The 17,459-nt window shown below is 59.0% G+C and overlaps 1 protein-coding gene across 7 annotated transcripts; it reads left to right on the plus strand.

Moving 5' to 3' along the window:
- The first annotated feature begins 1,178 nt into the window (after positions 1 to 1,178).
- SLC4A11 (solute carrier family 4 member 11) lies at positions 1,179 to 14,810 on the plus strand. 7 transcript variants are annotated; one of them, XM_031656606.1, is made up of 20 exons: positions 1,179 to 3,029; positions 4,555 to 4,599; positions 7,230 to 7,403; positions 7,525 to 7,577; positions 7,817 to 8,048; positions 8,128 to 8,209; positions 8,493 to 8,616; positions 10,731 to 10,949; positions 11,037 to 11,130; positions 11,236 to 11,361; positions 11,449 to 11,562; positions 11,647 to 11,779; positions 12,033 to 12,106; positions 12,507 to 12,759; positions 12,831 to 12,937; positions 13,020 to 13,188; positions 13,272 to 13,445; positions 13,576 to 13,771; positions 13,855 to 14,024; positions 14,373 to 14,810. In XM_031656606.1, exons 1-20 carry the CDS (start codon positions 2,987 to 2,989, stop codon positions 14,440 to 14,442), a joined length of 2,652 nt encoding a protein of 883 aa, XP_031512466.1. In that variant the 5' UTR covers positions 1,179 to 2,986; the 3' UTR covers positions 14,443 to 14,810. The 7 variants fall into 7 exon arrangements, with proteins under 7 accessions (XP_031512466.1, XP_031512467.1, XP_031512461.1 ...); XM_031656607.1 differs by having other exon boundaries at positions 7,528 to 7,577; XM_031656601.1 differs by lacking the exon at positions 1,179 to 3,029 and adding an exon at positions 3,568 to 4,249.
- The last annotated feature ends 2,649 nt before the right edge of the window (positions 14,811 to 17,459 follow it).

A 17,459-nucleotide genomic window follows, 5' to 3' on the forward strand; every position in this document is an offset into this window, starting at 1 on the left:
ATCTCAGCTCACTGCAAGCTCCGCCTCCCGGGTCCACGCCATTCTCCTGCCTCAGCCTCCCAAGTAGCTGGGACTACAGGCACCCGCCACCTCACCCGGCTAGTTTTTTGTATTTTTTACTAGAGACGGGGTTTCATCATGTTAGCCAGGATGGTCTCGATCTCCTGACCTCGTGATCTGCCCGTCTCGGCCTCCCAAAGTGCTGGGATTACAGGCTTGAGCCACTGTGCCCGGCCTAATTTTTTTGTATTTTTAGCAGAGATGGGGTTTCACCATGTTGGTTTACCAGGATGGTCTCAATCTCCTGACCTTGTGATCCGCCCGCCTCGGCCTCCCAAAGTGCTGGGATTACAGGAGTAAGCCACCGCGCCGGGCCAGGGAATGTTTTGTTTTTAAAATGAGCCCTTTTTTTTTTGAGACAGGGTCTCCTTTTGTCACCATGGCTGGAATGCAGTGATGCAGTCTTGGGTCACTGCAGCCTTGACCTCCCTGGCTCAAACAATCCTTCCACCTCTGCCTCCTGAGTGGCTGGGACCACAGGCGTGTGCCACCATGCCTGGCTAAGTTTTTGTAATTTTAGTAGAGACAGGGTTTCACCGTGTTGACTAGACTGGTCTCAAATTCCTGAGCTTGAGCAATCCTCTCATCTCTGCCTCCCGTAGTGCTGGGATTACAGGTGTGAGCCACCAAGCCCAGCCTAAAAATGAGATGTTATATATTTACTTCAGACCCCAGATTCCACAATCCACAGGCAAGATAAGTGACATCAGGGGAGGACAGCAGAAAACTGTTAAGTGCACCTTGTGAAACCCAGTGGTTACAGTTCAAGTCCACAGCCCAGTGAAGTCTGAGACCCCAAGGGAGGGAATGAGAGGGAAAGTAGGTGCCTGCATCTGGGTCCCTCAACCTGCCTGCCTATGTTAAGGACCCAGTGGGGCACAGGACAGGAGATCCAGGGCACCTGTATTTGCCTTCCGCATCTGATCTACACAGGACAGGAGGCAGGTGGGAGAACTGAAGGAAACAGCCTCTGAAACAGGGTCACTCTGGAGGCAGCAGGGGTGTGGGCCTCAGGGGTTCCCTACAGGAGGGCCGAGGGAACAGAAACGCAGGGGAGGAGCACAGGTGTAGCAGAGAAGGGCTCAGTGCCAGCTCCTTTGAGAGACGGTCAGGAGCGGACAGAGTGGGTCCATAGCCGACTAGGGGAGACTTGATTGTGGGCTCCTCTTTCCTCAGTGGGTTGAGGGGTTAGGTCCTTTGAGGAGCACTGAGGAGGCTCTGGGAGGGGAAGCACCCTCCATTCTAGAGGCTTTCCTGGAACAAGTGGGTTGGAAGAACCAGGTGTTTGGGAGCTACTGGGAGCAGGTGCAGAAGCCAAGGCATTCCCAGATGGGAGAGGCTGGGGTTGGCAAGGTGGCTTTTCAGGGGTCCAGTCTGCATGCCACGTATGCAGCCATGCTCCGGGGGCGACATCCGCCTGTGTCCTTCAGCTCTTCCTCAGCCTCCACCGGCCACACCCGGGAGTCAGTGCCTGGACTGGAGCTCTAGCTAGAGGTCACCTAGGAAAGGTCCCAAGGGATGCGCAGGATGACCTGGTGTTTCTCCAGAGTTACCCCTGCTAAAATAGTATGTGGCCAGCCCCAAGTCAGTTGCAGGTCATGGGGTTGGGATCTTCCACAAGGCCTCCTGGAGTGGCGCTGGAGGAGGGTGGTGTACTCGGGCCGTCTCGGAGCCCCAGGCCACCCGTCGCCCAGAGGAGCACTCCAGTGCTTCCCTCCTAATGCGTTCTTATCTTGCCGGGAGGGGAACTGGGCCGGCCTTACTAACCCAATCTATGCATGAGGCTTCCCCAACGCGCCAGGAGCCCCTCCTTCGCAGAGGTGGGCTTGCCCCAGCCTGACCCAATTCCTCTGCCCTGGCTGGGGCACAGTGGCCGAGGACTCCGTCCCAGAGCTGCTGAGCCGGAAAGCGCTGGCGGCCGGAGGGATCGGGAGGTTGGTTAGCGCTTTACGGAGCCGCGTGTTCCGTTTCCGAGGGCTGTGGAGCTTTCTACTGGGAGCCACCGTGGATCAGGCCAGGGGTTCATCAGCTGCATTTGCTAAACCGCATCGCAGCGCGCGCAGCCACACGCGAACACGCCCTATTCGCAGGAGACTAAGCATCCAAATAGGCGCGTCCCCGGCCGGGGTGCAGCCGGTCCAGGAAAGGAGACAGGGCGCAGGGGCCATTTTGGGAAGGAAAGAGGCGGCGAACCATGACCTTCACCTAATAGAAGGCCGGAGGACGCGAAGAGGCCGGTAGAGAAGCTGGCGAGGCTCGCAGCGAGCAAACCCAAAGCAGCCGAGCTCGGAGAGCGCCGTCTCAGCAGGCCAGGGCGTAGCGGGGATTGCACGGAGGTCCGTCTAGTCAGTCGGGGCGCGCTTCCTGGAGGAGGAGGAGGAGGAGGACTTGCCGCCGGAGCTACGGGGATAAATGCAGGAGGCGGGGCAGCCAGCGGGCGTGGCCCTGCGGAGGTCCCCGGTCGAAAGGAGGAGACAGGGGCCGGCCGCGTACTTAAAGCGGACGCGGGGAAAGCCCTCCCGGGGTCTGCCTCAGTCGCACAGCTCGGTGGGCTCGTGGGCTAGTCGAGCGTCTTCCCAGAAGCTCCCAGCCCTGTCCAGCCCATAACCCCGCGACGCTGGGTTCGCTGGGTCCGGTGCGCACAGGCTCGAAGGAACCGGGTCTACTCGGTTTGGCCCAGCAGCTGCGGGCGGCGGGGAGCAGCCCGGCCCGGCTGGACCAGCCTCCCGCGGGTGAGGGCGCGGGCGGGCGGCCGGGTCCCAGCCCTCGGCAGCTCTGCCTCCCGCGCCCGGGCGTGGCGTCTGAGCGGCATTAGGACCCAGGCGCGGCGCGGGGGTGTGTCGCCGGCTCCCGCTGCTGGCCTGCCCGAGTCGCCTAGTTTGGGGTCCAGAAACGCCGGAGCGCGTCGTGAGTGCGCGAGTGTGCCATGGCCGCGGCCACTAGGCGCGTGTTCCATCTCCAGCCGTGCGGTGGGTGCCTGAACCCGGGGGCGCGGCGGAAAGGCCGCCCAGGTCTCCGCCACCGAGGCCGGCCAGGCGGGGACGCAGAGCCGTCGGGGACCCCGGGGAGAACGCGGATGCCGTCGGCCTGCGCGGGCCGGGGCCGGTGGGCGAGAGGGCTGCGGAGTTCCCAGCCGCGGGGAGGAGGGCACCGGTGCGGGAGGCCCGGGCGCGGCTTCGCGGCCACTGCGCTCTTGGTTTCATTAGAGCTCTGCTGTCGCCGTCTTGAATTTCTTACCCAGTTTGAGCAGATGATGCAGCGGGTCGAGGGCGGGGAGCTCGAAAGTGGGCAGGGCGGAGCTGTGGGGCTCCTAGTGCCCCGAGCGCCGAGCTTTTGGGAGCCCGGCGGGCCGCCACCTCGGAAGGTCTCATTTTACCTTCCGCCCGGGCATCTTCCCGCCCGGCGCCGCGGTGGGGGCCGCCCGGTCTTGAGAGTCCCGGGACCCCTGACCGTGCCCTACGCGGCCGCAGCAGTTTTTCCCTTGCTCTGACACCGGAGGGCCAGCCCTGGCTCCCGGCCAGGACCCAGGTTGTACGACCCTTTACCTGCACGTGGGCCGCCGGAGTGTGCACCAGCCCAACCCTCCCAGACCCTCGTCGCACACGGCCGCTGTCCCTCCCGCGGCCTGGGACGCGCCCCAGCGCCCCCGCCCCCCACTTCAGGATGCAGCACCGGCTCCCGCCCCACGCCAACATTCACATCCTGCGCCCCGACCCCCCAGGTCTCCGAGTCTGGAGGCGCTTTCCTCTCGTGCACGCGGCCCCCCCTGTCGCTTCCTTCCTCCGACCGCGAGGCAGAAACAGCCAGGACCATCCGGGGCCCGGCCCAGGGAGGGCGCAGCCTCCCCCGACCCCAGTGTCCCTCAGACTCTCCTCCCACCCCTAATTGTTCTCCCTTTTGGACCAACTGCTCTGCCTTCCAGGCTGTCGGGACGCGGTCCCAGGGCTGGAGACCGTTGCCTGTCGGCCCCCGAGTGACCTAGGGCGCGTGACGGGGGTCGGGGGAACTGCGCCTGCAATGGGCGTTTATGGCCGTCAGGACCGGTCTGAGTGTGAGAGGAGGGATGTGCAGAGAGATCCCCTGCCTTGGCAGCGGAGGAGAGAGGGGGAGAGGAGCGCTCAGGCCCTGTCTCTTCCTCCCGCTGCAGCGAGGCAGGGTTTTGTCAGGAAAGCCTGGATTAGCGAACATGGTACTGGTACCAACTCGGTGGAAAGACATCCCTAGAACGTCTCTCCTCGCCTCTGACCCACCTGGGCAGCCCCTAGCAGATGGGCTAAGGAATTGAGTTTCTGAGATTAAGGCTGGCTTCCCCTGCTCCCCATGAGGCTCCCTCCCGAGCACTGTCCCCTGCTTCCCTTTCTCCCTAGGGTGGCCTGGGTTGCATCCCTGGGAAGAGTGAAGGAATCAGCCAGGTTGGGGGACGGGGAGACAGGTGTACACAGGAGGTCCAGGGCTTGGTCCATGGGGCTGGTGACCTTTTGGCTTCCCTTGCAGAAAACTCTCCCAGCATGTCGCAGAATGGATACTTCGAGGATTCAAGTGAGTACCTCTCGGGGAGCATGTGTGTGCAGAGAGAGCTTGTCGGGCAAACGCCTCCAGGGCTTGTAGCCTACCCACCAGAGTCCTGTGGCCTTGGTCGCCTGTCTGGGCCACTCTAGTGCTGGAATGCTTTTGGCTTCCACTCTCCAGGAAGCTAGACACGGATCCCCCGTGGACCTGAGAGGGCAGGCTGCCCCTTCTCCTGGGCTACTTGGGCCAGGTGGACCCTCTGGGGTTCTTTCCCAAGGTTTTCTGTGACAATGGCCTGTTATCTGACTAGCCTTGGGCCAGGAATTCTGTATGCCCCTATCCCTCTGTCCTCACCCAGCCCTGGAGGGAATGGCTGTTGTTGTCTCTTTAAAGAAATATAAGGCCTCTGTGCTGCACAGTCCCTCGGGCACCTTCCTGTTGTCCCTGCTTGTACCAGTCCAGCTGTCTTCCTCCCCATGTCTCTGGGCTGGCTTCAGGCTGTGTCCTGTGCCCAGCCCCATGAGTGGCCTGACCATTCGAGGGGTGTTTGTAGAGCAGTGCGTAGACACAGGGCTGATGTGCCCTTACCCAGGGCCCCCAGGACGTGGGGGCTCTGTGTGCTAGGCTGCTGGTGGGCAGGTTACATATGAGGCTGGGACTAGGACTTGGCATTGCAGGAGCCCTCCAGGGACCTGGTAGTGTCAGCTGGGCATTTCCTTAATCTAGGGGACCTGAGCACTAAGCCTAAGGTAGAGCTCAGGGCATCAGGGAAAGAATGGGGGAAGAATGGGGCTGTGTGAAGGGCAGTGGAGGGGACTAGTGGGTGCTGGTTGAGGGGCAGAGGACCAGGACCAGTTCGGGCCAGGGGAACCAGACAGTTTAAACAAGGCAAGCCTAACACGGGGAGGAAGGAGTTTGTCATGAGCTCCAGAACCAAAGCAGCGAGGATGTCTTTCTTCTTTTCTTTTCTTTTTTTTTTTTTTTTTGAGACGGAGTCTCGCTCTGTCGCCCAGGCTGGAGTGCAGTGGCACAGTCTCAGCTCACTGCAAGCTCCGTCTCCCGGGCTCACGCCATTCTCCTGCCTCAGCCTCCTGAGTAACTGGGACTACAGGCGCCCACCACATGCCCAGCTAATTTTTCTTTTTGCATTTTTAGTAGAGACGGGGTTTCACCGTGTTAGCCAGGATGGTCTCGATCTCCTGACCTCGTGATTCACCTGCCTTGGCCTCCCAAACGCAAGGGTGTCTTTTGACCTAATAGTTCTTCTCTGGGCTCTGGAGGTAGTGCAGGCCTGGGCCTGGGGTCACCAGTCCTTGGGGACTTTGATGCAGGAGGTACTGGGGCTTCTTGCCCAGAAGGGGCCCAAGCTAAACTCAGGACACTGGGGGAACAGGGCCTGGGATGTGCCAAGGAAACTGGTGGCAGGAGTGGAAATGAGTCAGGGTGAGTCACTCCCTGGCAGGGGCAGGCGTGCTGCTGACCCATCTCTGTTTCTGCACAGGTGTCTGTCAGGCATCAGTGGGGTCTGAACTACAAGGGCCCCTTTCCTGGAAGTACCTACAAATGAGGAACCTTAGGGGACCCACAAGACAGGAAGGGCTGCCAGTGGCTAGGAGTGAGGCAGGGACCTAGGAGGACTTCCTGGAGGAGGAGGTTCCAAGTGAGTCTTGAAAAAGGCCCTCCAGGGAGGGAAGCCCTCAGCTTGGAGGACAGGACCTGGCATGCCTAGGGTGCTGACCAACTGGCCTGAGGAGCCAGTGGTCAGGGCAAGGGGAGCAGAGCTGGCTCAGGCTGTGACCTGTAGGCTGCAGGGAACCCCCGCAGGGCTCAGGGCAGAGGAATATTTGCATGTTACCAGGAAATCTTCCTGTAGGCAGGGGTTGCGCTGCGGGCCAGCTGCAGGAATTGAGGACCAAGGGAAGCAGGCTGTCAACTCTGGGGTCCCACATCCCACAGGTGCCATAACACATCCTCACTCTCCATGTGCCCTTACCCAGGGCCCCCAGGACATGAAGGAGGGGCACGATGGGGGCAGGGCTGACATGAGGCCCCGGGGTCCTCTCCTCTGTCAGTCCTTGGCTCTGTTTCCCTGGCTTTCCTGCTTCCTAGACCTTGTCTGATACGTGTACTGGGTCCCTCAGCCTCGATGCTTCTCCCCACCTGCCCTCCTGTGGAGAGGGACCTCTAAGACCCTGTGCCCACAAGGCAGTGTGTGCGTGTGTGTGTGTGTGTGTGTGTGTGTGTGTGAGAGAGAGAGAGAGTGCCACATGGATACGGCAGCTTCTCTGTCTTTCCTGTGTCCCCTACTTTGGGAGGGCAGGGTCCAGGCAGTCTCACCTGCATTATTGCACTCCGTGCCTGCCGCAGCGTGTCTGGAGTGGACATGTTTTTCTCACACTGAAGGGTCAAAGCCGCGCAGGGTCCTGGTCCCAGCGGCTGGGGAATGCTGGAGAGTCCCTGTGTGGCAGCTGCCATGTCCTGTGTAGGCTGGAGCAGGACTAGAAGCTGCCTTCCTGGCCCGTGGGATGGCCTCTCCCATCACGGCCCGAGAGTGGGACAGTCCAGAGGTCCTTGCTCCCTGAGCTTGGAGCCCCTCCTTCCTGTGTGCGGCACTTTAACAGCCAGGCCCTCTTGCTCTTGGGGGTCTCTCTTGGGAGCAGCTGGGTCTCTACGCTACTACAAGTGTGACACGTGTGGCACAGATGACACCTTCGAAGCCCGAGAGGAGATCCTGGGGGATGAGGCCTTCGACACTGCGAACTCCTCCATTGTGTCTGGCGAGAGCATCCGTTTTTTTGTCAATGTCAACCTCAAGATGCAGGCCGCCAACACTGGTACGGGGGCTGCAGCAGGGGCAGGCTGGGGGAGGGCACGGGACTGGGCAGGTGTGACTTGCCTGACTAAGAAAGACCTGAGGAAAGGGTGGCACCCTGAGCCCTCCCCACTTTTCTCCAGCAGAGAATGAAGCGACTTCCGGTGGCTGTGTGCTCCTACACACCTCCCGAAAGGTGAGCAGCCTGTCCTGCAGGTGGTCCTGGGGCCTCTACCTAGGGGCTGAGGTGGTGGCTTCCCTGAGAGTCCTCCTGCTGCTCACCTCTTCCCACGCCTCCAGGAGCAGCTCAACAGGGAGCCCACACCAGCCCAGGGCTGAGGGCTGGGCTGCTGCAGCTGGCTGGGTGGGAGGGACCAAGCAGTGACAGCATCTCATACATGGGCCCGTGTGGTTCTGTCCCTGGGGTCCCCTTAGTACCTGAAGTTAAAGAACTTCAAGGAAGAGATCCGTGCGCACCGCGACCTAGATGGCTTCCTGGCACAGGCCAGCATCGTCCTGAACGAGACGGCCACCTCCCTGGATAACGTGCTGCGGTCCATGCTTCACCGCTTTGCCCAGGACCCTGACAACACTGAGCCAGACTGCAACCTAGACCTGCTTATGGCCATGCTCTTCACCGATGCCGGGGCACCCATGCAGGGTAAAGGTGAGGCCGGTCTCCCAGCCCGGGCGGGGACGTCGGTGGGGGCTGCTGACCCACCGCCCTCCGCCTACTCTTTCCGCAGTCCACCTGCTGTCAGATACCATCCAAGGGGTCACCGCCACAGTGACAGGGGTGCGCTACCAGCAGTCGTGGCTCTGCATCATGTGAGTTGCCGGGCCACTTGGCCCCCGCTTCTTGTCACAGTGGAACTGGGCATCCCATGTCCCCTGTGCCCTGCAGAGGCTGGCCCACCTGTGAGTCCTGGGGCTCTGGTGGCCCAACCAACTCTGGAGAAGAGGGCTGAAGCACTGCCACGAACCATCCCATTTGCTCTTCTTTGCCCTCCCTAGCAGAGGTTACCAGGGGTCAAGGTCGAGGGGGTTCTGGGTGGGGGAGCCCCAGCTCCCCAGGATGCAACTGTGCACTGTGTCCTCCCCCGCCCGCCAGCTGCACCCTGAAGGCCCTACAGAAGCGGCATGTGTGCATCAGCCGCCTGGTTCGCCCACAGAACTGGGGGGAGAATTCCTGTGAGGTTCGGTTCGTCATCCTGGTGCTGGCCCCACCCAAGATGGTAAGTGGGTAGTGCCACGTCCTGGGGAAGAAGGAGGGCCCCAGCTTACCCGCCCTCTCCTTGGGGGCCCCTCCCACATGTCCTGGCCTCTGAAGGCCTGGTCCTCTCCCCTCCCCTTCACCTGGGCCCTGTGGGTGTGTCAGAAACATCTTGCTAGGCCTAGCAAGTCCTCATTTCCCCAGGGGTTGGTGAAAAGTTTCTATTTCCTTGACTGAAAGGAAATGCTTTTGACCATTATCCTTATGCCAACATGGGGCCTTCCTTTGGCCTGCCTGCCCCTTCAGCCCTTCTTTGACTTGGCTGACTTTGTGATTTGCTGGCTGAGGGCCCTACTCCTTCCTGGGCCACACACCCCCTGGCTGGGACACTGTGATTTTTGTGGGAGCCGGAACTGATACAATTTCGGGAGTCTTTTAAGGAAAAGGATTTAACAAATCTCAACAGATGATTGCCAGGACCCCTCCCAAGGCCTTGGCAGGGTCTTCAGCTTCAACTTCCCTTAGCTTCTCGTGCTTCTGCCCCAGCCTTCTGTGTGAAAATGGGGTGCTCAGGGATCTCAGACATGGCGGGAACCTCCCCAGATGCTGCTATGCTGGTGTGAGAGGAAGGGCAGCCCCTGGGTTGGAGGGAGTGGCCCTCAGCAGGGTGCCCTGACAGAAGGAGCAATAGCTCAGAGCTGAGTTAAAGCCTGGTGCCTAGAGGCAGATCCCCCAGCCCCTGACACTGGGCTCTTCCTCAGCAGCATGGACCTGTTCTTTGGGGGTTTTGTGTTTGTTTATTTGTTTTTATATTTATTTATTTATTTATTTATTTATTTTTGAGTCGGAGTCTCACTCTGTCGCCCAGGCTGGAGTGCAGTGGCGCAATCTCGGCTCACTGCAAGCTCTGCCTCCCGGGTTCAAACCATTCTCCTGCCTCAGCCTCCCGAGTAGCTGGAATTTTTTGAGACAGTCTCGCTCTGTCGTCCAGGCTGGAGTGCGGAGGCATGATCTCAGCTCACTGAAACCTCTGCCTCCCAGGTTCAAGTGATTCTCCCACCTCAGCCTCCCAAGTAGCTGGGACTACAGCCCCCCACCACCACCAAAAAACTGCAGCCAGCTAATTATTTTGTATTTTTAGTAGAGACGGGGTTTCACCATGTTGGCCAGGCTGGTCTTGAACTCTTGACCTCAAGTGATCTGCCCACCTCAGCCTCCCAAAAGTGTTGGTATTACAGGCATGAGCCACCATGCCCTGCCAAGCATGGCCCTCTTCTAAAGCAAACATGTACAGTGTCCCAGGACTATAGTTTGAGCAACAGACGGGCAGACACTGCCCCTAGGTGAGCAGGTTGCCGTGATGAGGGCCGTACACTGAGTTCTTGAGTTCATGGTTCATGGACAGGCTTCACCTTGGCCAGGCGAGAGACAGAGTGCCTGATGGGCTTGGATCCTCTCTGAAAGTCAAACCTGCAGACAGTGCAAATACCACTGGGGAAACGTAGCTGGGTAAACATTTTTCTCCATTGTGGTTTCATTATCTGTGATTACACAGACTTTTGTTGCTTAGGACAAAAGTAATATCTTGAGTTTATAAGAAATCAGGAGTTTATAAGAAAAATATAGATCGATGATAGTTGTGGTGTTCTGCCGACCTGGTTGAAATCATGGCAGAGTACACTAATGCCTGAACTTTGTGGAATAAAACCTGCTACCAGCATGTGGGCACAGTGGCTCGTGCCTATAATCCCAGCACTTTGGGAGGCCTAGACAGATGGATTGCTTGAGGCCAGGAGTTTGAGACCAGCCTGGTCAACATAGTGAGACCTCGTCTCTACAAAAAGTTAAAATTTAAAAATTGCCTGGCATGGTGGTGTGTGCCTGTGGTCCCAGCTACTCAGGAGACTGATGTGGGAGAATCGCTTGAGCCCAGGAGGTGGAGTCTACAATAAGCCGTGAGTGTGCCACTGCACTCAGCCTGGGTGACAGTGAGACCCTGTCTCAAAAAAACAAAAAACAAACAGACAGAAAACCTACTGCCAGTTGATGGGGAGAGCACCTCCAGCTGCTGGGCCCGGGCAGGGCCTCCTCTGTTCCACAGGGGTGGTGGATGTGACTCCCGTCCTCCACCCCTAGAAAAGCACTAAGACTGCCATGGAGGTGGCGCGCACATTTGCCACCATGTTCTCGGATATCGCCTTCCGCCAGAAGCTCCTGGAGACCCGCACAGAGGAGGAATTCAAGGAGGCCTTGGTGCATCAGAGACAGCTGCTCACCATGGTGAGCCACGGTCCAGTGGCGCTGAGAATGAAGGAACACAGCACAGTCTCCTTCCCTGCCCACAGACACCCAGAGGTACAGGGTGGAGGCCGGTATGGACCGGCAGGGTTGGCGGGGGCTTGGGCCGGACAGGGCTAACAGGCGCTCTGTCCTCTCCTCCAGCCCCCAAAGTGCAAGGACTTTGTCCCTTTCGGGAAGGGCATCCGGGAGGACATCGCACGCAGGTTCCCCTTGTACCCCTTGGATTTCACTGACGGTACGTCAGCAGGGCCATCTGGGCCTCTGCTTTCCAGGCCTCAGGCCCACACGTGTGCCTGTCCTGCATCCCCAGCAAACCCTGTCTCCCGTCCCCCATTCCTAGGCATTATTGGGAAAAACAAGGCTGTGGGCAAATACATCACCACCACCCTGTTCCTCTACTTTGCCTGCCTCCTGCCCACCATCGCTTTCGGGTCCCTCAATGACGAGAACACAGACGGGGCCATTGGTGAGGGGCTGGCGGTAGGTGGTGGGTGGGGGTATGCTGGGCAGGGCCCTGGGCTGCAGCGCCCGCCTGACCTCCCCACCCCTACAGATGTGCAGAAGACCATAGCCGGGCAGAGCATCGGGGGCCTGCTCTACGCGCTCTTCTCCGGGCAGCCACTGGTGATTCTGCTGACCACCGCGCCCCTGGCGCTCTACATCCAGGGTGCAGTGGGGGCTGAGGCGGGAGATGGTGCCTGAGACCCCTGGTTCCTGCTAGGCCCTGACCCGCCCTGCCCCCTGCCCGCAGTGATTCGTGTCATCTGTGATGATTATGACCTGGACTTCAGCTCCTTCTACGCGTGGACAGGCCTGTGGAATAGTTTCTTCCTCACACTTTATGCCTTTTTCAACCTCAGCCTGGTCATGAGTCTCTTCAAGAGGTGACTGGCCCTTCTGTGAGCTTCTGGGACCCTTAAAGCTTGGGATCTGGCTCAGCCCCCTGGAACCCCAGGGTGATGGGGTGCCCCCACCATATCACTGCCCCAAGGGGCAGAGGTGGACTCAGGCAAGGCCTAGGGCCCTGGTCTTCTTCCTGGCAGGAGGAGGCAGGGGACTGTGCAGGGGCTCAGGGAGGCCTCCCCTACCTGCCCCCTGATGACATCCACTCTGATGAGGCTCATCACCTCCTGGCAGGTCGACGGAGGAGATCATTGCTCTCTTCATTTCCATCACATTTGTGCTGGATGCTGTCAAGGGCATGGTTAAAAGTGAGTGCGTCTGGGAGCCACCTGCTGCACAGGGCGCTCAGGCAAGATGGGAGGTTCTGCACTGCCCCTGGCTGGGGGCAGATAGGACCGGCTCAAGCTGAGTGTGTGCCCGTGGTCAAGGGTGCAGTGCTCTGGGAGCCCTGGGCTGGTAGAAGGCAGAGGCTTTCACGCTGGAGGGTGATGGGGCCACCGCAGGTGGGATCAGCAGTGGGGGCAGAGGCACTGGGCCGACTGTGATGAGGTGTCAGAGATGGGACAGGGACAGTAGGCAGGAGTGTGGGTGCATGGGCATGTCGGCAGGGTCCCCTCATCTTCCCCCTGAAGCCCTTTCTCCCTGAGATCCCCTCCCTCCAGGGCCACATGTTGGAGAGGGCTGAGGCCTGTGGGTCTGTGTCCACAGTCTTCTGGAAGTACTACTATGGGCATCACTTGGACGACTACCAGACAAAAAGGACTTCATCCCTGGTCAGCCTGTCAGGCCTCGGTGCCAGCCTCAACGCCAGCCTCCACACTGCCCTCAACGCCAGCTTCCGGACCAGCCCCACGGAGCTGCCCTTGGCCACGCACTCAGGCCAGGCGACCGCTGTGCTCAGCCTCCTCATCATGCTGGGCACACTCTGGCTGGGCTACACCCTCTACCAATTCAAGAAGAGGTGAGGGGCTGCGTGGGGAGGGGAGGGGCCACATGGGCCAAAGGCTGTGCTCATGCACCTGCTGTCCCCAGCCCCTACCTGCACCCCTGCGTGCGCGAGATCCTGTCCGACTGCGCTCTGCCCATCGCGGTGCTCGCCTTCTCCCTCATCAGCTCCCACGGCTTCCGGGAAATTGAGAGTGAGTTGGGGCCGGGCGGCGGGTGGCGTGGGGTAGCTCCCCAGGCGCTGCAGGCATAGCAGTAGCCTGTCGCCTGCTGCAGTGAGCAAGTTCCGCTACAACCCCAGCGAGAGCCCATTTGCGATGGCGCAGATCCAGTCGCTGTCCCTGAGGGCCATCAGCAGCGCCATGGGCCTCGGCTTCCTGCTGTCCATGCTCTTCTTCATCGAGCAGAACTTGGTGGCCGCCTTGGTGAACGCACCGGAGAACAGGTGTGGAGGGTGGGCAAGGGTGGGGTGGGTGGGGCCTGGGCCCCTGCTGTGGGGCTCTGTCCACGAGTGCCCGTCTGCTGCAGGCTGGTGAAGGGCACTGCCTACCACTGGGACCTCCTGCTCCTCGCCATCATCAACACGGGGCTGTCTCTGTTTGGGCTGCCCTGGATCCATGCCGCCTACCCCCACTCCCCACTGCATGTGCGAGCCCTGGCCTTAGTGGAGGAGCGTGTGGAGAACGGGCACATCTATGACACGTGAGTGTGAGGCAGGCAAGAACCATGGACCCTGAGGAGTGGGGAGCCTCTGACCACATGGGACATAGGGAGGAATGAGGCCCTGTGGACAGGGGTGCAGAGGTGACGCTGGTGGCTCGGGGCGCTGCAGGATTGTGAACGTGAAGGAGACGCGGCTGACCTCGCTGGGCGCCAGCGTCCTGGTGGGCCTGTCCCTGCTGCTGCTGCCGGTCCCGCTTCAGTGGATCCCCAAGCCCGTGCTCTATGGCCTCTTCCTCTATATCGCGCTCACCTCTCTCGATGGCAATCAGCTTGTCCAGCGCGTGGCCCTGCTGCTCAAGGAGCAGGTGAGCGCTTGGCCCTGTGAGGGAGCGGTGTGGGTGGGGACACAGCCCCATGCCTGCCCACACCCGGTCCCTGCTGCCCACAGACTACATACCCCCCGACACACTACATCCGGAGGGTGCCCCAGAGGAAGATCCACTACTTCACAGGCCTGCAGGTGCTGCAGCTGCTGCTGCTGTGCGCCTTCGGCATGAGCTCCCTGCCTTACATGAAGATGATCTTTCCTCTCATCATGATCGCCATGATCCCCATCCGGTACAGGCGGGTGGGCGGTGGACAGGAGAGGTCCCACTTAGAGGCAGAGAATGGGTGGGTTGGGCTGGGTGCCCAGGAGGAGGGGGCCTGCCTAGGGGTGGAGAGTAGGTGGGCTGGGGTGGCCGGTGGGCAGGAGGCGCCCAGCCTAGAGGTAGAGTGGGCGGGTTGGGGTGGGTAGTGGATAGGAGCGGCTCCAGTCTAGGAGTGGAGAGTGGGCGGGCTGGGATAGGCAGGCGGGGAGGAGAGGCCTAGAGCCTCGCCCTGTGGGTGGGCTGGGGTGGGCTGGGATGGGTGCCCACTGCCTTCTCTCTGATCCAGGCTCATCCTCCTGTCCCTCCCTCCCCGCAGCTATATCCTCCTGCCCCGAATCATTGAAGCCAAGTACTTGGATGTCATGGATGCTGAGCACAGGCCTTGACTGGCAGGCCCTAGCCACGCCCCATTCGCTAGCTTCCCATGTCCTCCCAGGCTGGCTCTGGGGCTGTGAGGGGAGGTGTAGGTGTGTGGGTGACTGCTCTGTGCTGCACCTTCTCATGGCTGACTCAGGCCTGGGGCATCTGGGCATTGTAGGGGTGCAGTGGTATGTGCCCACCCCTCCCATTATCCTTTAGCTTTGTGCCAAGAGCATTGCTCAGGGCAACTTCTGCCCAGGGTGGGTGGGACTGAGCAGGATGGATTTTCTTTTGATAAAAGAGTCGATGCCTGAAAGAGAAACCATTTCCTTGATTGTGTAAGGAACTTGCCGTACGCACATTAGAGAATAAAGCTCCTGTTTCTAGGCTCCTATGTGCTACCTCTGTCTCTGCTACTGCCACCCCACCCACACTCTGGGGAGGGGAAGCCCTCCCTGGGGAAGTGGAATGCAAGGGACCGAGTCTATGGAATGCCTCTTGTGGGCTGTCACCTCCAACGTCACACAGTGGGTACTGGCCCAACAGTGAAACATGGAAGATCCAGGAGGCCTTTGCATGGCCATTTTTCCAGGACCTGCAGGGAAAGCGTTCTGGGAATAGCATATGCGAGGGTCCAGAGGAGCGAGGGCTTGGGGCCACTGAGGCGCTGTGGCTGGTGGAGAGCAGTGGGGCGGGAGGGACCATCAGGGTGACAGCAAAGGGCCCTGTGACTCTCAGATGAAAGCTGCCTGCCGGGAGGCCGAGGCCCCGTGTGGAGCACTTATGAACCATGCCATGTGTTGTGCGGATCCTGGATTTTATAGGGCGGGGGCAGCACTGGTGTGGATGGAGGGAGGTGGGAGGACTGCCGATGGCAGGACACGGGGTGGGAGTGGTTTGATGGAGGGAGAAGGTGCAGTGTTTCTGGCTTGGTCATTTGTTGTTGGTCAGGGTCTCACAGTGGCAGCCGACAACAGGGAATATTGGCTCAGGGGAGCGCCCTGTGCGTGGCAACAGTGGTCAGCAGGAACACCTGGGGCTCACATCGCCTCCTGGACTAGCTTGACAAATGCCCCATGGACTAAGCAGACAGAAGAGATTGGCTCCGTCTAAAACTGAAAATATATCTGAAATATGCAAATATCTGAAATATGCAAAGAATTCCTGCAAACCAACAAACGACAGCAGCCCCAACAGAAGAGGCAGAGGCCGTGAACAGGGGAAGGAGGCCCAACTGTAACAGGAGTAGCGAGAGGTGCTCAGACCGCTTGGTAATTAGAGAACCGCAAGCTCACATGAGATGCCACCTTACACTGGGTAGCCTGGTGCTGAGTGGGAGATCAGGAGCCCCCAGGGCCCGGAGAACTAATCCAGGTGAGTATGAGCGTACTTGCATGCTCGCATGCTCTCCACCCTGCTGTTTGGGGACGGGTAGCAAGTGTGGAAAAACCAACTCAAACCGTTTTCCTCTACTCTCACTGTGCACAACAGTCAACGCAGAAGATTTCTGTGACCAAGTAAGGGATTTCTCATAGGACAGCTGCTGGGTGCCCACCAATTCAATTCAATTCAACCCAACTGCTACCTGCCAGGAGATAGCTTCAGAAACCCCAAGTTGAGGGTTCAGTCCCACAAGACCACCACTTCCTTCCCACCAGTCTGAGGTCTGGGCCTGCAGAACTTCTGACACTGTCTTCAACTTGGGGTTCCCACGACTCCTGTTTTGGGTTCAATTAATTTGCTAGAGTGGTTCACAAAAGTCAGGGAAACATTTACTTATATTTAGCAGGTTTTAATTTTTTTTTTCTTTTTGAGACAGAGTCTCATTTTTAATGTGCAATGGCCTGATCGGCTCACTGCAACCTCCACCTCTGGCTCAAGCGATTCTCATGCCTCAGCCTCCCAAATAGCTGGGACTACAGGTGCATGTCACTACGCCTGGCTAATTTTTGTATTTTTAGTAGAGACGGGGTTTCATCATATTGGCCAGTCTGGTCTTGAACTCCTGACCTCAAGTGATCTGCCTGCCTTGGCCTCCCAAAGTGCTGGGATTACAGGCATGAGCCACCATGCCCTGCCTAAATTTTTTTTTTTTAATTATTTTTTAAGGGTTGGGCATTGATGGAGTTGCCAGTGATGAATAAGAGCTAATGGGCCCAGGGCCTTGCCCCCCACCCTACTGGCTTATTAAAAAGGCTATTACAGAGAATTCAGATGAAGAGATGCACAGGGTGAGGTGTGGGGGAAGGGGCACAGAGCTTGTGTGCCCTCCCCGGGGTGTCACCCTCCAGGAACCCCCACATGTTCGGCTATTCAGAAGCTCCCCAAACCCTGGCCTTTTGGGTTTTTAGGGAGGCCTCATTACGCAGGCATGATTGAATAAACCACTGGCCACTGGTGATCAATTGAACCTTCAGCCCTGCCCCTCCCTGGAGGTGTGGCGGGGGGTGGAGACCGAAAGTCCCAGTCCTCTTGTCCTGTCTTGGTCTTTCCATAACCAAGCTACCTAGATGCTGCCAGCCACCTCATTAGCACACAAGAAGACATCAGTGTGGAGTTTCTGAGGGTTTTTAAGTTGTTTGCTAGGAAAGGGGTCAAAGACCAAATACATATATGTTTTTTTTTGAGACAGGGTCTCACACTGTTGCCCAGGCTGGAGTGCAGTGGTGCGATCATGGCTCACTGCAGCCTCGATTTCCCTAGGCTCAGGGGATCCTCCCACCTCGGAATCCTGAGTAGCTGTGGCCATAGGCACGCACCACCATGCCCAGCAAATTTTTGTATTTTTGTAGAGACAAGGTTTTTTTTTTTTTCTTTTTCTTTTTTTGTGAGACGGAGTCTCGCTCTGTAGCCCAGGTTGGAGTGCAGGCTGGAGTGCAGTGGCCGGATCTCAGCTCACTGCAAGCTCCGCCTCCCGGGTCCACGCCATTCTCCTGCCTCAGCCTCCCGAGTAGCTGGGACTACAGGCACCCGCTACCTCGCCCAGCTAGTTTTTTTTGTGTTTTTTAGTAGAGACGGGGTTTCACCGTGTCAGCCAGGATGG

This window comes from Papio anubis, chromosome 16 (assembly GCF_008728515.1).
Source record: "Papio anubis isolate 15944 chromosome 16, Panubis1.0, whole genome shotgun sequence".
In the NCBI taxonomy this organism is placed as follows: Eukaryota; Metazoa; Chordata; class Mammalia; order Primates; family Cercopithecidae; genus Papio; species Papio anubis.

What these genes read in the sequence shown, in the direction of transcription:
- SLC4A11 (XM_031656601.1), top strand. Translation starts at nt 4,078, where the DNA reads ATGGGCGTTTATGGCCGTCAGGACCGGTCTGAGTGTGAGAGGAGGGAT. An exon ending in CTGCCCACAGACACCCAGAG is followed by an intron (nt 10,950 to 11,036) that starts GTACAGGGTGGA and finishes CCTCTCCTCCAG; the next exon opens with CCCCCAAAGTGCAAGGACTT. An exon ending in CGGCTTCCGGGAAATTGAGA is followed by an intron (nt 12,938 to 13,019) that starts GTGAGTTGGGGC and finishes CGCCTGCTGCAG; the next exon opens with TGAGCAAGTTCCGCTACAAC.